Source organism: Hippopotamus amphibius, chromosome 2, assembly GCF_030028045.1.
Source record: "Hippopotamus amphibius kiboko isolate mHipAmp2 chromosome 2, mHipAmp2.hap2, whole genome shotgun sequence".
In the NCBI taxonomy this organism is placed as follows: Eukaryota; Metazoa; Chordata; class Mammalia; order Artiodactyla; family Hippopotamidae; genus Hippopotamus; species Hippopotamus amphibius.
The window spans coordinates 172,609,964-172,628,487 of NC_080187.1; the positions used below are offsets into that span (position 1 = coordinate 172,609,964).

The window sequence follows — 18,524 nt, forward strand, 5'->3', positions numbered from 1 at the left end:
GGTTTGTCTTGGTCCTTTCCTTCTTCACACTGACTGGAGATGGAAGATTCTCAGGAGGAAATTTTTCTATTGTGGAGATGAGAAGGGGCTCGGAGGGCAAGCAGAAGGGCTGTGTGAGAGCTGAGGGTTAGCGTCTTGGACCCTAGCTGCCCTCTCCCCCTCACACATTTCAGAAAAGATTTGCCTTTACTGTCTCTCCTTCATTCTTTCATACTCCTATCTCTATTCCCTTAGCTTTTACCACATCTGATCAAGAACCAAGTCTTGCTGGGAATTCCCTGGTGGTCCAGTGCAGGGGTCCCCAATCCCCTGGCCATGGACCGCTAAGGTCCTCAGCCTGTTGGGAACTGGGCCACACAGCAGGAGGTGAGCAGCGGGTGACTGAGTGTCTCTACATCTGCCATTCCTTTTCGCTCCCCATAGCTCACATTACTGCCTGAACCATCCTCCCCCCTCCCACCCCCAGTCTACGGAAAAATTGTCTTCCATGAAACAGGTCCCTGGTCCCAAAAAGGTTGGGGACCACTGGTCCAGTGGTTAGGACTCAGTGCTTTCACTGCTGGGCCAGGATTCCTGATCCCTGGTTGGGGAACTAAGATTCCTGCAAGCCCCGCAGCCCAGGCCATTCCCCACCCAAAACAAAACAAAACAAAACAAAACAAAACAAAACAAAACAAAACACAACAACAATAACCAAGCCTTGTTGATTCTTCCTCCATAATGAGAGGCAGAGTAAGTCACCTCCAGAACTTGGAATAGGATCGCTCTCTGGAAGGAAACTAGGGGGCTCTCAGACAAGTAAAATCTGTCCCCTCAAGGTTGCCAAGGAAGGGTGAATATCCAGGTCTCAAAGGTGTGACCCTGCCTGCATTCTCCCTCAGCCACCACAAAAAGGGGAACCCAGCACCCACTGGAGGGCCCTTCACTCCATAAAGAGTCTCTCCACAATTCCCATCTTAAAGGAATTGGACTAGGTTTTATTAAAGGAACTGGCAGTTCTCCTTATACCTTGAAGACAGTGAAAATATAGGAGTCAACTCATCATGAATGAGGTTAGCAATCTGTAGAAAGAATTTACCCTAAAAGATAGTTTATATTCAAGTGGCTAAGGTCCAGCTGAAGTAGCTAAGTAAGGCCTGGTCTCAGAAAAATACAACTGAAATGTAGAAAGACCTAAATGTACTAAGCCTGGCTGAAGAAAGAATGTGTAACTAAACGTAAATGATTAGCCCAAAGTTTAGGAAAGGGTTATCCAAAGAACAAGATCAGGGCTCTCCAGATGCTCTGGACCCACCAAGCTGGAGCCAGCCCTGAACCAGAAGACCTCCCCAATGTCCTGCCACCTTGTGAACCAGTCAGCATGGCCAGTGGGCATCCTTCCCTTGCCACTGCCCCACCCTGCTCAGGTCCTCATTTTGGGTCCCTGCAAATTGTCCTAAGTGCCCCTCCTCTCATCTTCTACACCACTGCCAGGCCAGTTTTTATGATGATTCTGATTTGCTTTTCCCAGGGAGTTTGGAACTTTCACCTCATATTGTCATTTCTCTGTTCAAAACATGTCAGGTCTCCCCACTGCATACTAAACACAGTCCACATGGCTTAACTGGGGATTCAAGCCCTTATGGTACAGCTCGACTTTCCAACCTTTTCCCACCACGCACACCTTCTACTCAGCCTAAGCCTCCCCACAGTGGGCTTACTCACCCTTTTCATGCTTTCCTGTGCTTGTTACGGTTCTATCCACCTGGTAAGAACTCTTCTGCTCATAAAATCCTACCATCTTGGAGGCCCACCTCCAGTTCTGCTTCCCCATTATCATCCCAGCTAGAAGAGGTCTCACTGTCATTTAATACCCACGGCACTTTGTTACAACTTCTTTAAGGTGCCTGTCATGCAGGCCTTGAATTTCATCACCCCACTGGGCAGCATGTTTAATCCTATCTACAACATCAGAGGCTCCTGGAGGGCAGCTCGTTGTAAAGCAGGTGTTCTCAGTCTTTCCGGTCTCAGGATTCCTTTACTCTCTACAATTTGAAGGATGCCACAGAGATTTTGTTTTATGTAAGTTTTATCTATAGATATTTCTCATAGCGAAAAATAAAACTGAGAGACTATCATCGGTCTTCTCCTGAAGGATATTAGAAAAAAAGTTATTTGATTTTATTGAGCATGGATGTTTCTTGCCGAGAAACATCCTTTGCAGAGATGGAGTTAGGTAGTATCCAAGCTGTAGTTGGTACACAACTGCTTTGATATTTAAATATGATCTTGATTAGATCTCAATTTTATAAAAGCAGAACTTAATCCCTAGTGGCAAACATAGAACCAAAAGAGCTTTTTTAAAAAAATTTTTTTATTCAAGTATAGTTGATTTACGTTGTGCTAGTTTCAGGTGTACAGCACAGTGATGCAGTTATACATATATATATACACACACACACACATATACAGATATATTTTTTCACATTCTTTTCCCTTATAGGTTATTACCAAATATTAAGTATAGTTCCCTGTGCTATACAGTAGGTCCTTGTTGATTACCTGTTTTATATATGGTAGTGTGTATATGTTAATCCCAAACTCCTAATTTATCCCTTCTCCCTTTCCACTTTGGCAACCATAAGTTTGTTTTCTACTTCTGTGGGTCTATTTCTGTTTTGTAAATAAGTTCATTTGTATCTTTTTTTTTTAGATTATACATATAAGCTATATCATATGACATTTGTCTTTCCAAAAGTGTTTCATGTACATGTCACAGGAAAGGAGGCAGCAAATGAGTAAAGCTTAAATGATTTTCTAATATTCCTTGACATTTGATTTTCCTCTTCCTACTACAGATAAAATGCCACTGAGTAATATCAAGTAGTTGTAATTCGTATGAATTACAAGCCTGTCTTAAGAATGGAAACTTTTTATTCAGAAAAAGTTGAAAATTGCTGGAAGTTTACTTGAGCATCATTTTAAAAACTATTTTATTAAAGATTGAAGAAACTAATACAATGTAGAACGGTTTTAGTTATCATTGTTAGAGAAAAGCAAAGAAAAAAATCCAAGTAATTTAAATTTGACTTTGAAATGTGATTTGATATTTACATATTGAAATGATGTGTCTGATATTCCAGACATTCACAATATTTAATAAACTAAATATTTTCCCAATCAAAAAGGTTTTGAAAATTGAGAAAAATTTAAATATTCATTTAAAAAATAAGCCCATTGCATGTTAACATAAATAATACATTTTAATTAAAAAACTGTATTTTCCAAAACAAAAAAATCTTATGAGAAGAGTGATATTGTTTTATATTTTTGCAAATCTCCTTGGTATCTGGCTTAACAGAAGGCAGCTGGATTATCATATCTGCTTTCTGTTATTATGTGGCTTTGGCTGAATAAAGAAAATCTGGCCTCACACAGACATGTAGGAGATCCTCACGCACCTCCTAAAAGGGACTCAGGGAGCACCCACGGTCCTTGAACCATATTTGGGGAAACACTATTGTAAAAAAAATGCAACAGGTTGGGAATCAGAACTGGATTCTTATTCTGGCTCTCCAATGTAACTGAAGCACAACTTTGTTCAAGACACAACTTCAGTTTTCTCATATACAAAATGGATATATTAATGTCCTACCCCACAAGATTAATGTCCTACCCCACAAGATTTATGTCCTGAGTATTAGGTGAGGTAATATATTTAAAGTACCTGGCCTGTACTTCCCTGGTGGCGCAGTAGTTAAGAATCCGTCTGCCAATGCAGGGGACATGGGTTTGATCTCTGGTCCAGGAAGACTCCACATGCCTTGGAGCAACTAAGCCTGTGCTCCACAACTACTCAGCCTGAGAGCCACAACTATTGAGCCCACATGCCACAACTATTGAAGCCTGTGTGCCTACAGCCCGTGCTCCACAGCAAGAGTAGCCACCGCACTGAGAAGCCCACACACTGCAACTGAAGAGTAGCCCCTGCTTACTGCAACTAGAGAAAGCCTGCGTGCAGCAATGAAGACCCACTGCAGCCAATAAATAAATAAATTAATTAAAAATAAAATAAAACAAAGTACCTGGCCTGTGGTAGAGCTTAATAAATATTAGCCTGCCCAGAGAAAGACAAATACTGTATGATCTCACTTATATGTGAAATCTAAAAAATAAACTCATAGGAAAAGAGAACAGACTTGTGGTTACCATAGGTGCAGAGTAGGGGAAGGGGGAATTGGAGGAAGGTGGTCAAGAGCTACAAACTTCCAGTTATAAGACAAATAAGTACTAGGGATGTAATGTACAACATGGTGACTCTAGTTAACACTGCTGCATGATATATCGGAAAGTTGATAAGAGAGTAAATCCTAAGAGTTCTCATTCCAAGGAGAAATATTTTTTTCCTTTTTTTCTTTTTTGTATCTATACAAGAAGACAGATGTTAGCCGAACCTGCTGTGGTAATCATTTCACAATATATGTAAATCAAACCATCATGCTGTATGCTTTAAATTTATACAGTGACTTATGTCAATTATTTTTCAACAAAACTGGAAAAAAAATCCAAAACAAACAATAAACCCCAAAATATTAGTCTGCCTAGGAGGATTGTTAAGTTATTGCTACGAGTGAGAGCGACTGCTGAAGATCGGACAGCTACAGGGGCCTACAGAGGAGGGGGGCCTTGGCTGGGTCTTCAAAAGAAAGAAGAATGGAAACAAGTAGAAAGACTCAAGGAGAGATCACAGGTTTTATACACATTGAAAAAATGTTTCCCATATAGTATAAACATGCTTATTATAGAAAACTTGGAAAACACAATTTCCCTGCACATATTGAAGCCATCCTGTTCGTACAATTTGTAATCTGTGTCACTTAATGGCATATCATGAACATTTCTCCATGTTATTAAATTTTCTCTGACAACATTGATTTTAATGGCTGCTTAAGATTTCACTGCATGGATGATTTAGTTGACCATACCCCTATAGGAGATCCAACTTGTTTTACATTTTTTGTAATCATAAAAAAAAATGCTACACTAAGCATTTCGCTTAATGAATCTTTGCCCTAGTTTGTGGACATAGTCTAGGATAGCTTTCTAGAAGGAAAATTATAGATGAATGTCTTAAGGTTAAGATCAAAGGCTCTGGAGTCAGTTGACCTAGGTTTGTACCTTGTCTAAACCCCTTCTTAGCGGGGCAAGTCACTTAACCTCTCTAAGACTTAGTTACTTCACCCGTGATAAATAACATTTCCTACCTCACTGGGTTCTCGTGAAGATTCAGAGTTCCTGTGAATGTAAAGTGCTTTTCATAGAACCTGACACAAAATAAGGGCTCAATAAATGTTAGCTCTTATTATCATAAATTACATTCATATATTTAATAATATGTGTATATACATACAACTGGTCTGTTTCTAGGCTATTGGCTTAGTCTTTTTATTCTGTCTTTTCTTATACCAACTGCACATTGTAGCCTTTTATTTATTTATACATTGCTTGTTTCATAAAGGATTTGAGGTAATAGGATAAAAATGTGGAGCATGGGCTTCAGTAGTTGCAGCACATGGGCCCAGTAGTCGTGGCTCACGGGCTCTAGGGTACAGGTTTAGTACTTGTGGCACACGGGCTTAGTTGCTCCACAGCATGTGGGATCTTCCCAGACAGGGGCTCAAACCCATGTGCCCTGCATTGGCAGCCAGATTCTTAACCACTGCGCTACCAGGGAAGCCCTCCTTTCTCTTCTTTTAAATTTTTTTTCTTTGCTTTTCTTGCCTGATTTTTATTACAAATGAATGGTAGAATCATTTTATCAAGCAACAAAAGATTCCATTAGAATTGTGACTGTTGGAAAAGTGAGAAATTAATTTGGTAAGAATTGACATCTTTATAAGATTCATTTTTCCTAAGAACATGGCTCATTTCTCCATTTTTTTTTGTCTTTAGGTCTCAGCAAAATTTTATGATTTTCTATACATATATTCCTCACATTTTCCACTAAGATTACTGCTAAGTATTTTATGGTGATATTATTGTTACTTCTGTGAATGGGTAAAAAACTAATCACAATAGCTCATGTATATTGGAGGCCCCCCATGTGCAGATAGGTTCTAAATGCTTTAGTATATTAACTAATTTAATGCTTATAACAGCTTTATGAGATAAGAACTATTATTTACATTCCCATTTTGTGCATGAGAAAACTGAGGCCAGAGGGGTTAGGTTCACATGGTTAGTGAATGGATAAATAGGGCTTTAACCTCTTGCCATCTGTCTCCACCACCCATGATCTTAACTACCATGTTATTGGGATATTTCTCAGTTCCCAGACCGGGGATTGAACCTATGCCCCTTGCACTGGAGGCATGGGGTCTTAACCACTTGACCGCTAGGGAAGTTCCGGGATATTTTTATTCATTATGTCTTCTAACTGGTTATTCTTAGTTTATAAGAAGGCTACAGATATGTTTTATATTTGTCTTTTATCAAGTGATGTCTCTGAATGCTATTATTAATTCTCATCATTTTAGAATTGATTCTCATGGATTTCCTATGTATACAATCATATCATCAGCAAACAATGATAAATTTGCCTCTCTCTTCCCAAAAGTTATAACTGCTTTTAAAAAAGTGCCAGTCTTATTGTATTGGAGTTTTCAGAATAATATTAAATAACACAGTGATGAGATAAGACATTCTTGTATTATTTTATCTTTACATAAATTGTTGACCATATACACATGTGTTTATATATAAAGAATATTGACTTAAGAATGTTTTAGGAAATGGAATTGATGTACCATGTTCTCTTTGATGACTATTAAAAATGATCAAATGTTTGTCTTATTTGCTTTATTTTTGACCTATTATATAAATAAATTTCCTAATACCTAACCTTGTGCTAATTCCTAGGATAAACCCTAATTGGTTCTGATACATTATTATGGTAATATACTACTGACTTATCGTTAATCTTAAACATTTTAGGATTTTACATCTATATTCCTAAGTGAGATAGGTCTACAGGTTTGCTTTTTTTGGGGGGGGGGTGTCCAATTTTTACAGGTTTTGGTATTAGGTATTTTCTGGCTCCATAAACAAATTGGGTAGTTTTCCATCTTTCTCTATGTTCCAGAGCAGTTTCTACTTTCTATTCATTTTGACAGATAAATACTGTATAATAGAGATGACAAGGAAGAGAATGCAAATTGGCACAGATTATTTTGCCTCAGTAACTCTGCCACTTTTGTCGCTGGCGGACAGCCTTGATTGTGAAGAAGCAATTTGGAGCAGTAGGAGGGTCAAACGGGCCATTATTTTGGTGTTGAAGAGTGCGGCTGGCTGGGCAGGCACAGAGGTGAGTGAAGGTGGGCCTGGGGAGGGAGGCAAGTGCTGAAGGAGGAGGGGAGCTCAAGAGAAGGGGAAAGGAGGATTTACAAAGCATTGGCAGTGTTTAAACAAGGACACAAAAACAGGAACAGGTAGAATAACGGGGCCTGAAGGTGAGGAATGCTAGAGGGCAATGGGAGGGTTATCTGGGAGTGGGTACTTCCCTTCCAGAAAAGTTTCCAGTGCTCTGGCCTGTTTGTCACTGGCTCCTGTTGGAAAAAGTAACATTATTTCTCACCTGCCACTTCCCTGTCTTCACCCCAGCAAAGGCCTACATCCTATAATATAAAATGATTGACATGCTTCTGAGTACCAAAGTTCAGCAAAGAGAGCAGAGCAGAGGGAAGTGGAGCATAAGACAGATCTCACCAACTCTGACTTTATGCCTAGGGCCAAGTCCTTTAAAGGTTCTCTGTTTGTTTTTCAGTCTTTCCCTTCTGCTCCTCTGTAGTTCATATAGACAGACCCACAGTCCATGTTCTTTAAGACAAAAGAAAGTGCTGTAGGACAGGCGGGGAGCAACGTGGTGTGGAATCACTGGGACCTGTTCAGCATCATGCTTGCCACATAGTGGAGGCCATTTTGAATGAAAAAACAAAGACATCCCAGACAAATGAAATTCAGCCCATCTATATTTACTTTAAGGTCAGTCAGAAATTCTAGGCTCTTTTCACACAAATCCTCTTGAAAATTATTTTAACTGATGGCAAAACTGACATTACTGTTTCATAAATTTTCCTCTCTCCCTTTCATCCATGGATGGGTTAGTTAACAACCAACAGAGCAGCCTCCAGCTTGACATCAGGAGGAAGATGCCAGGAGCGCAGATGGTCCACAGCCCAGATAATTAGCTTCTGAAGACGGAACATCTAATAAGTCTTCTGTGAATGTAGAGTTTGGTTGAGCACAGCTGGGGCAGAGAACATAGCAGGCCTTCCCAACAACTCTTTTTTTCCTTAAAATGTCGGCAGAGCACTTACCCACTTCCTGTCAACTCCCTACTCATAAGACCTGCAGGGAAGAATTCAAATAAATATTGTAGACACTCCACCCTAAAGGAGGGGAATTATAACTCCCTACTCCTTACGTGTGGAATGCACATAGTGATTTCCTTCCAAAGAGTACAGGATAGAATGGGGGGGGGGGGGGGGGAAGGAGTGTAATTTTACAGTGGAGAAACCTGATAAACACTAGTTTTACCAGATGATAAAGGTGAACATCAACAGTCATGAATTATGTTGATGGTATGCACTGTTGATATGATGTGATGAAAATGGCACTTCACCTCTGTGATCTTCCTCCCCCAAACCCATAACCTCAGTCTAATCATGAGAAAACCATCAGACAAATTCCAGTAGAGAGGTGTCCTTCAGTATACCTGACCAGTACTCTTCAAAACTATCAAGGTCATCAAAACCAAGGAACATCTGGGAAACCATCACAGCCAAGAGGAGCCTAAACAGACATGACAACTATATGTAATGCGGTATCCTGGATGGGATGGTGGAACAGAAAGAAAACATTAGGTAAACACTAAGAAAATCTGAATAAACTATGGACTTTAGTTAATAATAATAATTATCAATTCTGGTCCATGAATAGTAACAAATGTACCATACTAATGTTAAGATGTTAGTAATAGAGAAAGCTGTAGGGAGGCATGAGAGAACTGGCTGTACTGTACTACCTGCTCGAGTTTTCTGCTCAAGTTTTCAGTAAATCTAAAGCTGTTTTAAGAAATAACGTCTAGTAATAATAATAAGATGGGACAAAAGCACCTCCAACTCTTTCAGGCTTCAAGGCATTTTATTAATTCTTTAGCTTTCTAACCTTCATCTTTTTGGAGCACTTACATTGCACCCACGGCTCCTTATAGCTTATCCTATCCACACCCGTCCCGTATTTCTCAGAACTCTGATCCCCCACGGGCTACGGTGATCTCATTCAGTCTCATGGCTTCAGTCACTACCTCTCTCGTGCGATTTCCAATCTTGTCTGGTTCGGGTCACTGTCCATCCAACTCTCTATTACACAGCGCCCCCTAGACGTCCAATTCAGCATTACCAAACCCAAACCCCGATTCTCCCCAAACCAGCTCCTCTCATTTTCTGTTGCACTCACAGAGGCCAGAACCCTGGGCATCACCCCTAGACTTCCCTTTATCACGCTCCCTGTCAGTCGGTCCTTAATTTCTGTCAACGCCTCCTGCCTCGGGCCTTTTGTACTGTGTTCTGCTTCCCCATGCTGCCAGGCCCTCAACACCTCTGGGCTCCCCACTTCAGGTATTCCCTTTCTCCTGCGTCTTCCTTTGCTTCTTTCCTTTCCTTCTTTTCCATCCCTGTAGCCCGTATTCACAAAGGAAAATGCAGAGATTCTCTCAGGCCTCCGCCAGGCAGTTCATTACTCCTCTCCACTGTAATTCCTCACCATGAGTTCCTTTTCTCTATCCTCAGTGTGTGTGTGTGTATGTGTGTGTGTGTGTGTGTCTGTGTGTCTGTGTGTGTTTCGGTGTTTGGTTACTTTTCGTGTTTGAGAATACAGAATCACAAGGAATTAATAGCTGAATTGCCACAATCTACTTAAAAATATACTAAGGCCCATACAAAGCCCAATTTAAGAGCACCAGCCATTAACCCAGTTTTCTCAGGATTCGGAAGGACCTAAATAGTGACACAAGGAGCACCTTTGAATTAGGTAAGGGAAAAAGCTGACATAAAATGGCTGCAGGACGCAATAAAATTAAGACCTCAAAATGAGGGCGAGAGGAGATAATGAAGAAATTTTAAAAAGGGAGACTTTCAAATGCAATAAAGAACACTTGTCCCGTCGAGCCAGCCAGGAGTCGAACCTGGAATCTTCTGATCCGTAGTCAGACGCGTTATCCATTGCGCCACTGGCCCTGAGACACTCGCGCTGGCCTCAATGATGACACTTCAAGCTTATAATGCAGGGTTCCATGGGACGTGTAGTCTCAAAGGAGTTCTGTAAGTACATGAAGCATTATGGGAGATGGAAGTTCGTCGAGAACCGGACCCTGAGATTGGTGACTCTTCCGGAGCCACGCCGTACATCACTGCGCGGCCCGCGGATTGGCGGGAAGAGCCACTCCCCACCTCTCCTCCTCCGGCTCCGGAGCCATGGGAGACGCTCTGGTTGTTAGGGAGACTCGTCCCGCCTTCTCGGGGCTTTTTTTCGGCTTTGTGATTGGCTGCTAGTGTCAGGGAATCTCGGCGTGGACAGCGCGAGGGAAAAGATGGCGGCGATGGCGGTCGGTGGTGCCGGTGGAAGCCGCGTGTCCAGCGGGAGGGACCTGAATTGCGTCCCCGAAATAGCTGACACACTGGGGGCTGTGGCCAAGCAGGGGTGAGGGCCTGGACCTCCGCGAGCGGAATGCGGTGTCCGAACTCGGGGACAGAAAGGGGCAGACCAGTCACTCCCGAGAGGCAGGGGTGAGGGGGTCGGAGTGGATAAGACGAGGGCGGGAGAAACCATTGGTCTTAGAGCATAGAAACCTCGGGCCCTGGGGCGTGAGAGAGAGAGAAAAAAACTTATTGGGGGCGTGAGGTCACTGAAGCCCAAAGTCGGGGGAGTTATCAGGTAAACTCAAAAGGGGGGCTGATAGACCTCCAGGGCCGTGGAGAGCGAGATTATCATCTGAGAGTGGGAGGAAGAGTTGGGGGCTAGGGAGAAGAGAGGTAGTCCTTGAGGGGGGAAACTTGGGCAGTACTTGTGCAGATCTGGATGTGACAGTCTTGGAAAACCAGTGACAGCAGAGTAGAAAGTCCATGTGGTGTGGATTTTCATCTTTTCTCTTTACTCATCTTTTCCATGGCTGTGTTCTGGGGAGAAATTGAGGCACAATGCAGCGGAAGTGATATGCCCCAAGGTGGGCTGAATTCAGCAGTCCAGTCGGGTGACTGAGGGCAGCTGAAAGGGTTGTGCTGAATCAAGATAGCCTAGTCCAATTGCTTGGATGTCTGGGCACTACTGCTCTCTTTACATGACGATTCTGGGTCTGTCGCGGTTGTAGGTTTGATTTCCTCTGCATGCCTGTGTTCCATCCGCGTTTCAAGAGGGAGTTCACTCAGGAACCTGCTAAGAATCGGCCGGGCCCCCAGACACGATCAGACCTACTGCTGTCAGGAAGGGGTAGGGACCATCCCACATGTCCCTTAATTATTTGAGGCAGTAACAACTTATGCTTTATCAGTGCCTTCCTTCTCTTGCTTTCTTGACTTGGATATATTGGTTTGCCCCTGGGATATAGATAACTCTGGTTCTCTCCTTGCTTACCTGCTAAAAACCTTAGTTCCCTGTTCTGCATCAGGCTCTCCTGTATCTGTGTTAGAAAAAGTCTTTGTCTCTCATCTCTCTCTAGTCCCTGTTAAGAACTAGAAATTGAATGAGAAAGTGCTGAACCTCATTCAGTCTTTGTCTTTCTTGGGTGGGGGAGTGCAGACTGGAATACACTAATTGTGGGAAAGCTTTCTCCATGGATTCGCCCAGACTCAAAAGTGGAGAAGATCCGCAGGAACTCTGAGGCGGTAAGACTGACCCCTTCACTGAATCTTTCTAAAGATCAAGTCTGTGAACATGCTGGGTGAGGAGAGTAGATTTTTTTCCTCCTCCATAACTTAGTAAATCTGATACAATGCAGTTAAAGCTCTTTGAGTTGCTAGATCTTAACTTTTTCCCTCTTGATCTCCATTTCCAGGCTATGTTACAGGAGCTGAATTTTGGGGCATATTTGGGTCTTCCAGCTTTCCTGCTGCCCCTAAATCAGGAAGATAACACAAACTTGGCAAGAGTTTTAACCAACCACATCCACACTGGCCACCACTCCTCCATGGTATGGCAGAGGGCCTTTTTTCCTGCTGCATATTATGGCAGTCAAGCTGTGCTAAGTATCTTCTTATTTCTAGCCATTCAGTAAAGGGGGCTTGTGGCAGAATTGAAATGTCAGTACTGTCTACCCACAACTAAAAGTGGTAAGCAGAGAGCTATAAAATGTATAGAATATTCAGTTACTTCCAGCAGCTTATAGAGAAGTAAAAGACAAGACAGATACTTACTTAAGATCTACACAAGATATGTGTACACATATGTATAATCACAAATTGGGGAAAGCATATAAGGGGATTAACTTGAAATCTGGATCAAAATAGAGTTCTAAATAGGATAAAGAACCTGCTTATTGTTCATTTGCAGTTCTGGATGCGGGTGCCATTGGTGGCACCGGAGGACCTGAGAGATGATATAATTGAGAACGCACCAACTTCACACACAGAGGAGTACAGTGGAGAGGAGAAGACATGGATGTGGTATGTCTCCTTTTGCTGCTGTACCAGGGCCAAAGCTAGGGTGGAGGGAAGTACAGAGTGGAACCTGTAGGAAGGTCTCCTTGAGGTGTGGTGATTGGTGGGCCATATGTCTTTGACTGTATTTTTCTGTATTTGACTCGGGACAGGTGGCACAACTTCCGGACCTTGTGTGATTATAGCAAGAGGATTGCGGTGGGTAAGTCCACGAAGATCCCTGGGATAGGTTATCCTTCTCTGACCTCCTGTGATGAAAAATCAGGTGTCTCATGTATACTTGGCTGCTGGGCAGTTTTGCTACTACTCTCTCTGTGCCTCAGTCTGCCTTGTTCTTAAGGAGTAGACAGATCTTGCACAGAAGAGCAAGGAAAGGCTTCTGGCCTATCAGTGATTGACACATCGTTCTTTTCCGTTGTGTAGCTCTTGAGATTGGTGCTGACCTCCCATCTAATCATGTCATCGATCGTTGGCTTGGGGAGCCCATCAAAGCAGCCATTCTCCCCACCAGCATTTTCCTGACCAATAAGAAGGGATTTCCTGTTCTTTCTAAGATGCACCAGAGGCTGATCTTCCGACTCCTCAAGGTGTGTAGTAGAAGGGTTCTAAAGGTGCTCCAGCTAATCCTCTTGCCTTATTCACGTATGTATGATGGGGTGTTCTTTGTGTTGTTGGTTTTGTTTTTTTTTTTTTTTTCCCTCGGTGGGGCTGACTCTTTTTCCCTCTCTAGTTTCTGGAGAGCAATTTCAGCAGTTGGGAGTCTCTAGAACAAAAGGGCAAATAGCAGTAGAAGCCCTAGAAACGTTTCAAAAGGAACCAGATTTCATGAGAACTTTGCAGAACATTTCATTTAAGAAGTTACAGCAGTGATCCATGGGGCCCCTTGAACCAGGATGATGCTATGTGGCATAGTAGGGCTCTTGATGCTTTTGTTGGTGTTTGGAGGTATTTGGTGATTTGGGCCGTATTTGATGCTAGAGCTCTTTGGCCATAAACCATAATAATATTCTCTTGGTTCAAGGACTGTGTCTGATGGTCTGACTTAATTCTCACAGTTGGAGGTGCAGTTCATCATCACAGGCACCAACCACCACTCAGAGAAAGAGTTCTGCTCCTACCTCCAGTACTTGGAATACTTGAGCCAGAATCGACCTCCACCCAATGCCTATGAACTCTTTGCCAAGGGCTATGAAGACTACCTGCAGTCCCCACTCCAGGTGGGTCTAGAGTATACTGAGAGGAGGGAGGTGGGGGAGGAAATGTCTCTTGAGAGCAGGTGCCCTAAAATCCTACCAAAACTCAGGAGGTGGTGGGAGGGTTTTGGTATTCTGGTGCATTGTCCTTGCCAGAAACTGGCTAACTTATATTGCCTTTTTCCTCTCATTCATCAGCCACTGATGGATAATCTGGAATCTCAGACATACGAAGTGTTTGAAAAGGACCCCATCAAGTACTCTCAATACCAGCAGGTACGGTGTGGGTCCCAGATGGGGTCAAGCACAGGGCCTGGATGCTGTGGGTGAGAATGGCATTATAGCCACAAGGTCTTCCCTCTTTCCCCCAGGCCATCTATAAATGTCTGTTAGACCGAGTGCCAGAGGAAGAGAAGGACACCAACGTCCAGTGAGTGCTCTCCCTATGATTCCAGAGATTTGCATGCATGTCTGTCTACATGCAGTCGGCTTGACTCCTCCCTCTCTTTCTTAGAGTGCTGATGGTGCTGGGAGCAGGCCGTGGGCCCCTGGTGAACGCTTCCCTGCGGGCAGCCAAGCAGGCTGACCGGCGGATAAAGCTTTATGCTGTGGAGAAGAACCCAAATGCTGTGGTGACGTGAGTAGCAACCTTTTTGCTGGGAAGTTTGTCCCCAGTGCCAATTTTTCTCATCTTATCCTCACTTGTATCGTCTCTGTTTTAGGCTGGAGAACTGGCAGTTTGAAGAATGGGGAAGCCAGGTGACAGTAGTCTCATCAGACATGCGGGAATGGGTGGCTCCAGAGAAAGCTGATATCATCGTCAGTGAGCTTCTGGGGTCCTTCGCTGATAATGAGCTGTCACCGGAGTGCCTGGATGGAGCTCAGCACTTTCTAAAAGGTGCCTCCAGGCTAGGGTGTGCTGAGTAAGGGGATTGGATTATCCACTGGGAAGGCTGGGCGGGACTAGGGAGGAGCGGGTGTGGCAGCAGCTAGAGGAGGTTACAGAGTTTAGGGGAAGGCAGGGCAGACTTGGCTCAGTGCCCTTAGCAAATGAAGCAGTTTCTCTGAACCTCCTGGTGTTCACATCTATAAAATGAGGGGAGTGGACCAGAGCAGAGACCTTAATGTGAGATCTGTGGACTCCCTGAGCTGACATGGTATGTACCTTGGGCCCATCTTTCATCAGGATCTCAAAGGAAAGAAAGTTAAGAACCACTAGATGAGAGTACCTTGGGTTCCTTCCAGTTTTACTCTTGTGTGACTCTAACTCTAAATTAACCTAGAAGTAGAATCCCCCAGGGCAGGAGCTGGGAGCAGGTTGGTCTGGGAATGTGACAACGTGGAGCTGCCTGGGTCTATTTTAATGTGAGAGGTCTGGGCCTTCAGTACAGATGTACCATTTCCATCCCTTGGGAAGTAATGTGAACTTCCTGCTCTGCAGATGATGGTGTGAGCATCCCTGGGGAGTACACCTCCTTTCTAGCTCCCATCTCCTCCTCCAAGCTGTACAACGAGGTCCGAGCCTGTCGGGAAAAGGACCGTGACCCTGAGGTAAAGAGCTACTCTCTTCTGGAGTAGTTGTGGGATATAGTTCCCTGACCAGAGATTGAACCTGGGCCCCCTGAATTGGGAGCTTGGAGTCTTAGCCACGGGACCATCAGGGAAGTCCCTATGTTTTGTTTTTTTTTGTCCCTATGTTTTTATCTTTGTGTCCCTAAAGCTTGAGCTGCATTCCCTGAGGAATTAGATAGCTCTTGCCTATCTTCTCCAGATCTTGTTCTCTCTTGGGACAGGCCCAGTTTGAGATGCCTTATGTGGTACGGCTGCACAATTTCCACCAGCTGTCTGCGCCCCAGCCCTGTTTTACCTTCAGCCATCCCAACAGAGGTAGGTTCCTGCATGGCTGTCCTCTGACTGGATGGGTGAGAGCTCACCCTCGTGGTTTCTTCCCTTGCTGTCCTGGGTCTGCTCTATCTGGCCTCTATAGAGGCTTCTTTTCCTGGTTCTTGCTCATGCTTTACCAAGTTGTCTAGGGCTTCTGGCCCCTCATCACTCACACAGCTCTTCCCTGACAGATCCTATGATTGACAACAACCGCTACTGCACCTTGGAGTTTCCTGTGGAGGTGAACACAGTGCTGCATGGCTTTGCAGGCTACTTTGAGACTGTGCTTTATCAGGACATCACCCTGAGTGAGTGTCTAGGGCAGTGGATGGGGAGTATAAGAGTATGCTACCTGAGCAGCTTATGTACATGTTTCATTTAGAGTCACAGGGAACCCAGGAATCAGTGAATGGGGATCTTTGATTCCTTGTTTCTGTGCTCACAGAAGAGCGTCTCCTTAACCTAGGCAAAAAGCAGAGTCATGGAGACCTCAAAATTTTTTTTTTTTTTTTAATTTGTATTGGAGTATAGTTGATTTACAATGGTGTATTAGTTTCAGGTGTACAGCAAAGTAAACCCGTTATACTCAGTTTTTTTCATTACTGTGTCCACTTAGGTATCCGTCCAGAGACTCACTCTCCTGGGATGTTTTCATGGTTTCCTATCCTCTTCCCCATCAAGGTAGGAATCACCTATAAGGCTCCTTGGGTTAAGAGTAACTTCTGTCATTGGTGTTCTGCCCCTTCCCTTCTCTCAGGATGATGCTTGGCTGTGACACATGTTCTACTGCTCTCATGTGCTTTTGGATCCTGTTGTAGATGTTGGGATATCTGCAGTGGCCTTCCACCTGGCTTCCCACATCTACTTTGGCTACTCTTCTGTCCATTCTCTACCTGGAGCAAGAGTCATCTTTTAAAAACATGAATCTGATCCTATCTCTCTCCTGCTTTTAAAACCCTCCAATGTCTTCCCATTGCCCTTAGGATAAGGTCTTAAATCTTTGCTAGACTTGGTTTGATCTAGTTTTTGCCTGCCTTTTCAACTACTGTCCTTTGATTACATTGCTTCAGTCCTATGGACCTTTTGGTTCCTCTAATACCCCATGTTCTTTCCTGCCTCAGGGTTTCACACATCTGTTCTCTGCCTGTAAAGTTCTTGGCTCACTTCTTGACTCAGCTGACTTATCTTTCGAGTCTCATTAAACATTCTTATCGTCAGATAATTTTCCCTGACCTTGCAGACTAGGTTAGTGTTACCTTTCGTAGGTGCTTTCATAGCACCCTATCCCTGTTCACAGTGTTCATCCCACTTTTGATTATTTGTTCAGTGTCTGTTCATTTCTGATGATTTATTCTGATAGACTTCAAATAAACCTCATGAGGGTTGGAACGTCATGTTTGATCATTTTATCTCCACACCTAGTGTAGTACATTGCCACATAAAATTCATTAGCTTCACCCTGAACCTCCATGTCTTTCTTCTTACAGCAGCCCATTACTGTGCGTGAAGGCCAGACCATCTGTGTGCGTTTCTGGCGATGCAGCAATTCCAAGAAGGTGTGGTATGAGTGGGCTGTGACAGCACCAGTCTGTTCTGCTATTCACAACCCCACAGGCCGCTCTTACACCATCGGCCTCTAGCCCTGCCTGCAAGTGTCTATAGAGCCTTGGAAGCAGCTTCAGGTTCTGCTCCTGTAGCACAGAAGGTGCAGTACACCGTGGGCTCTGATTCGCCTTGCCCATCAGAGAGGAGCATTTCAGTCCGCTTTCCTGCCTTACGTCAAGATGGGCAAAGGATGAGAATTGCAGGGCTTGCGCCAACAATCTGTGAAGACTTCAGGCCAGGGCATGAGGAATTCATGTTGGATCTGAGGCTACTCCAACAGGCACTCAGCCTCAAGTGCTCCCTGGGATAGCCCTGAGAACATGTGGATTGAACAAATTTTCAGCCCTTTTCCCTGCCCATCTCTGTTCCTATTTTGATGGTTTTGTGTAAGGAGGAAATATAAATAAAGTGAGGTTATGGCCTTTCCTGCTCCAACTCTGCTGCCCCCTGCCTCTGCTTCTCCACCCATTACTTACACGTATTCAGATCTGTGCTCTTATCCAAGACTTGAAGGGGCCTAGCTTTATTCCCTGTTTAAGAAGCTTAGTGGTGACTCTTGGACTCCCAGGTATAGGCCTTTCTGACCAGCTACAATAGAGGTCTTGTCTATTAGGACCTGGAATTAGGCTCTTGTCTGGGGAGGAGGCATAGAGTTTGCTGCTATGGAGAAAGATGAGGTAGTGAGTGAAGTCAGCTTCCCTTCCACCTTCCTGAGCTGCTGCACTGCCAGCTCCTCTGTTACCTCTTAGGAGTGAAACTGGAAGTCATCCTGGCTTCTCCAGCAAGAAGCCACTTATTTTGTTTGAATAAAATCACAGGATTAGTTTGAGGTCCTAAGAGATAATCTAGTCCAATTCTACATTTTACTGAAGAAGTTGAATTGGTACAATGATATATAAAGTTAGTATTCAAATCAGGACTCAACACGGTTCCTATGACTCCATTGTTCTCTCCACGTTATAACCAGCTACGTTTCTGGCAGCTACATTAGGCAGCTTAGGTCGGGATTCTGGAAGCCCTTGGAACATGAGGGTGGACATTAGTTCCTTCTCTTTCTGGTTAGAGGGCTGAGTACTGCTGCACCCAGAGAGTCACCTCAGAGAAACTGCCTCAAGTTTATCCTTGTAGTGAGAAGTGTGTCGGGCACTGATTT

At 43.8% G+C, this 18,524-nt stretch overlaps 1 protein-coding gene and 1 non-coding gene across 4 annotated transcripts; one reads left to right on the forward strand and one right to left on the reverse strand.

Moving 5' to 3' along the window:
* Nucleotides 1-10,201: 10,201 nt before the first annotated feature.
* TRNAR-ACG (transfer RNA arginine (anticodon ACG)) lies at nucleotides 10,202-10,274 on the reverse strand. The gene has a single exon. It is a non-coding gene; the product is annotated as a tRNA-Arg (tRNA).
* A 301-nt stretch (nucleotides 10,275-10,575) lies between these two features.
* On the forward strand, nucleotides 10,576-17,806 carry PRMT5 (protein arginine methyltransferase 5). Of its 3 annotated transcripts, none has more exons than XM_057724676.1 (17): nucleotides 10,576-10,737; nucleotides 11,405-11,523; nucleotides 11,833-11,918; nucleotides 12,089-12,223; nucleotides 12,583-12,695; nucleotides 12,842-12,891; nucleotides 13,113-13,276; nucleotides 13,745-13,906; nucleotides 14,081-14,158; nucleotides 14,254-14,312; nucleotides 14,397-14,519; nucleotides 14,605-14,780; nucleotides 15,324-15,433; nucleotides 15,676-15,769; nucleotides 15,958-16,074; nucleotides 16,383-16,447; nucleotides 17,254-17,806. In XM_057724676.1, the coding sequence occupies exons 1-17, from the start codon at nucleotides 10,628-10,630 to the stop codon at nucleotides 17,404-17,406; spliced, it is 1,914 nt and encodes a 637-aa protein (XP_057580659.1). In that variant the 5' UTR covers nucleotides 10,576-10,627; the 3' UTR covers nucleotides 17,407-17,806. The 3 variants fall into 3 exon arrangements, with proteins under 3 accessions (XP_057580659.1, XP_057580660.1, XP_057580661.1); XM_057724678.1 differs by lacking the exon at nucleotides 10,576-10,737 and adding an exon at nucleotides 10,765-10,823 and having other exon boundaries at nucleotides 17,254-17,800; XM_057724677.1 differs by lacking the exon at nucleotides 11,405-11,523 and having other exon boundaries at nucleotides 10,622-10,737.
* The last annotated feature ends 718 nt before the right edge of the window (nucleotides 17,807-18,524 follow it).

Bases quoted from the DNA above. Each gene is read 5' to 3' on its own strand.
- PRMT5 (XM_057724676.1), top strand. From the start codon at position 10,628: ATGGCGGCGATGGCGGTCGGTGGTGCCGGTGGAAGCCGCGTGTCCAGC. The intron at 12,892-13,112 runs GTAAGTCCACGA...TCCGTTGTGTAG, and splicing joins TAGCAAGAGGATTGCGGTGG to CTCTTGAGATTGGTGCTGAC. The intron at 14,313-14,396 runs GTGAGTGCTCTC...TCTCTTTCTTAG, and splicing joins GAGAAGGACACCAACGTCCA to AGTGCTGATGGTGCTGGGAG.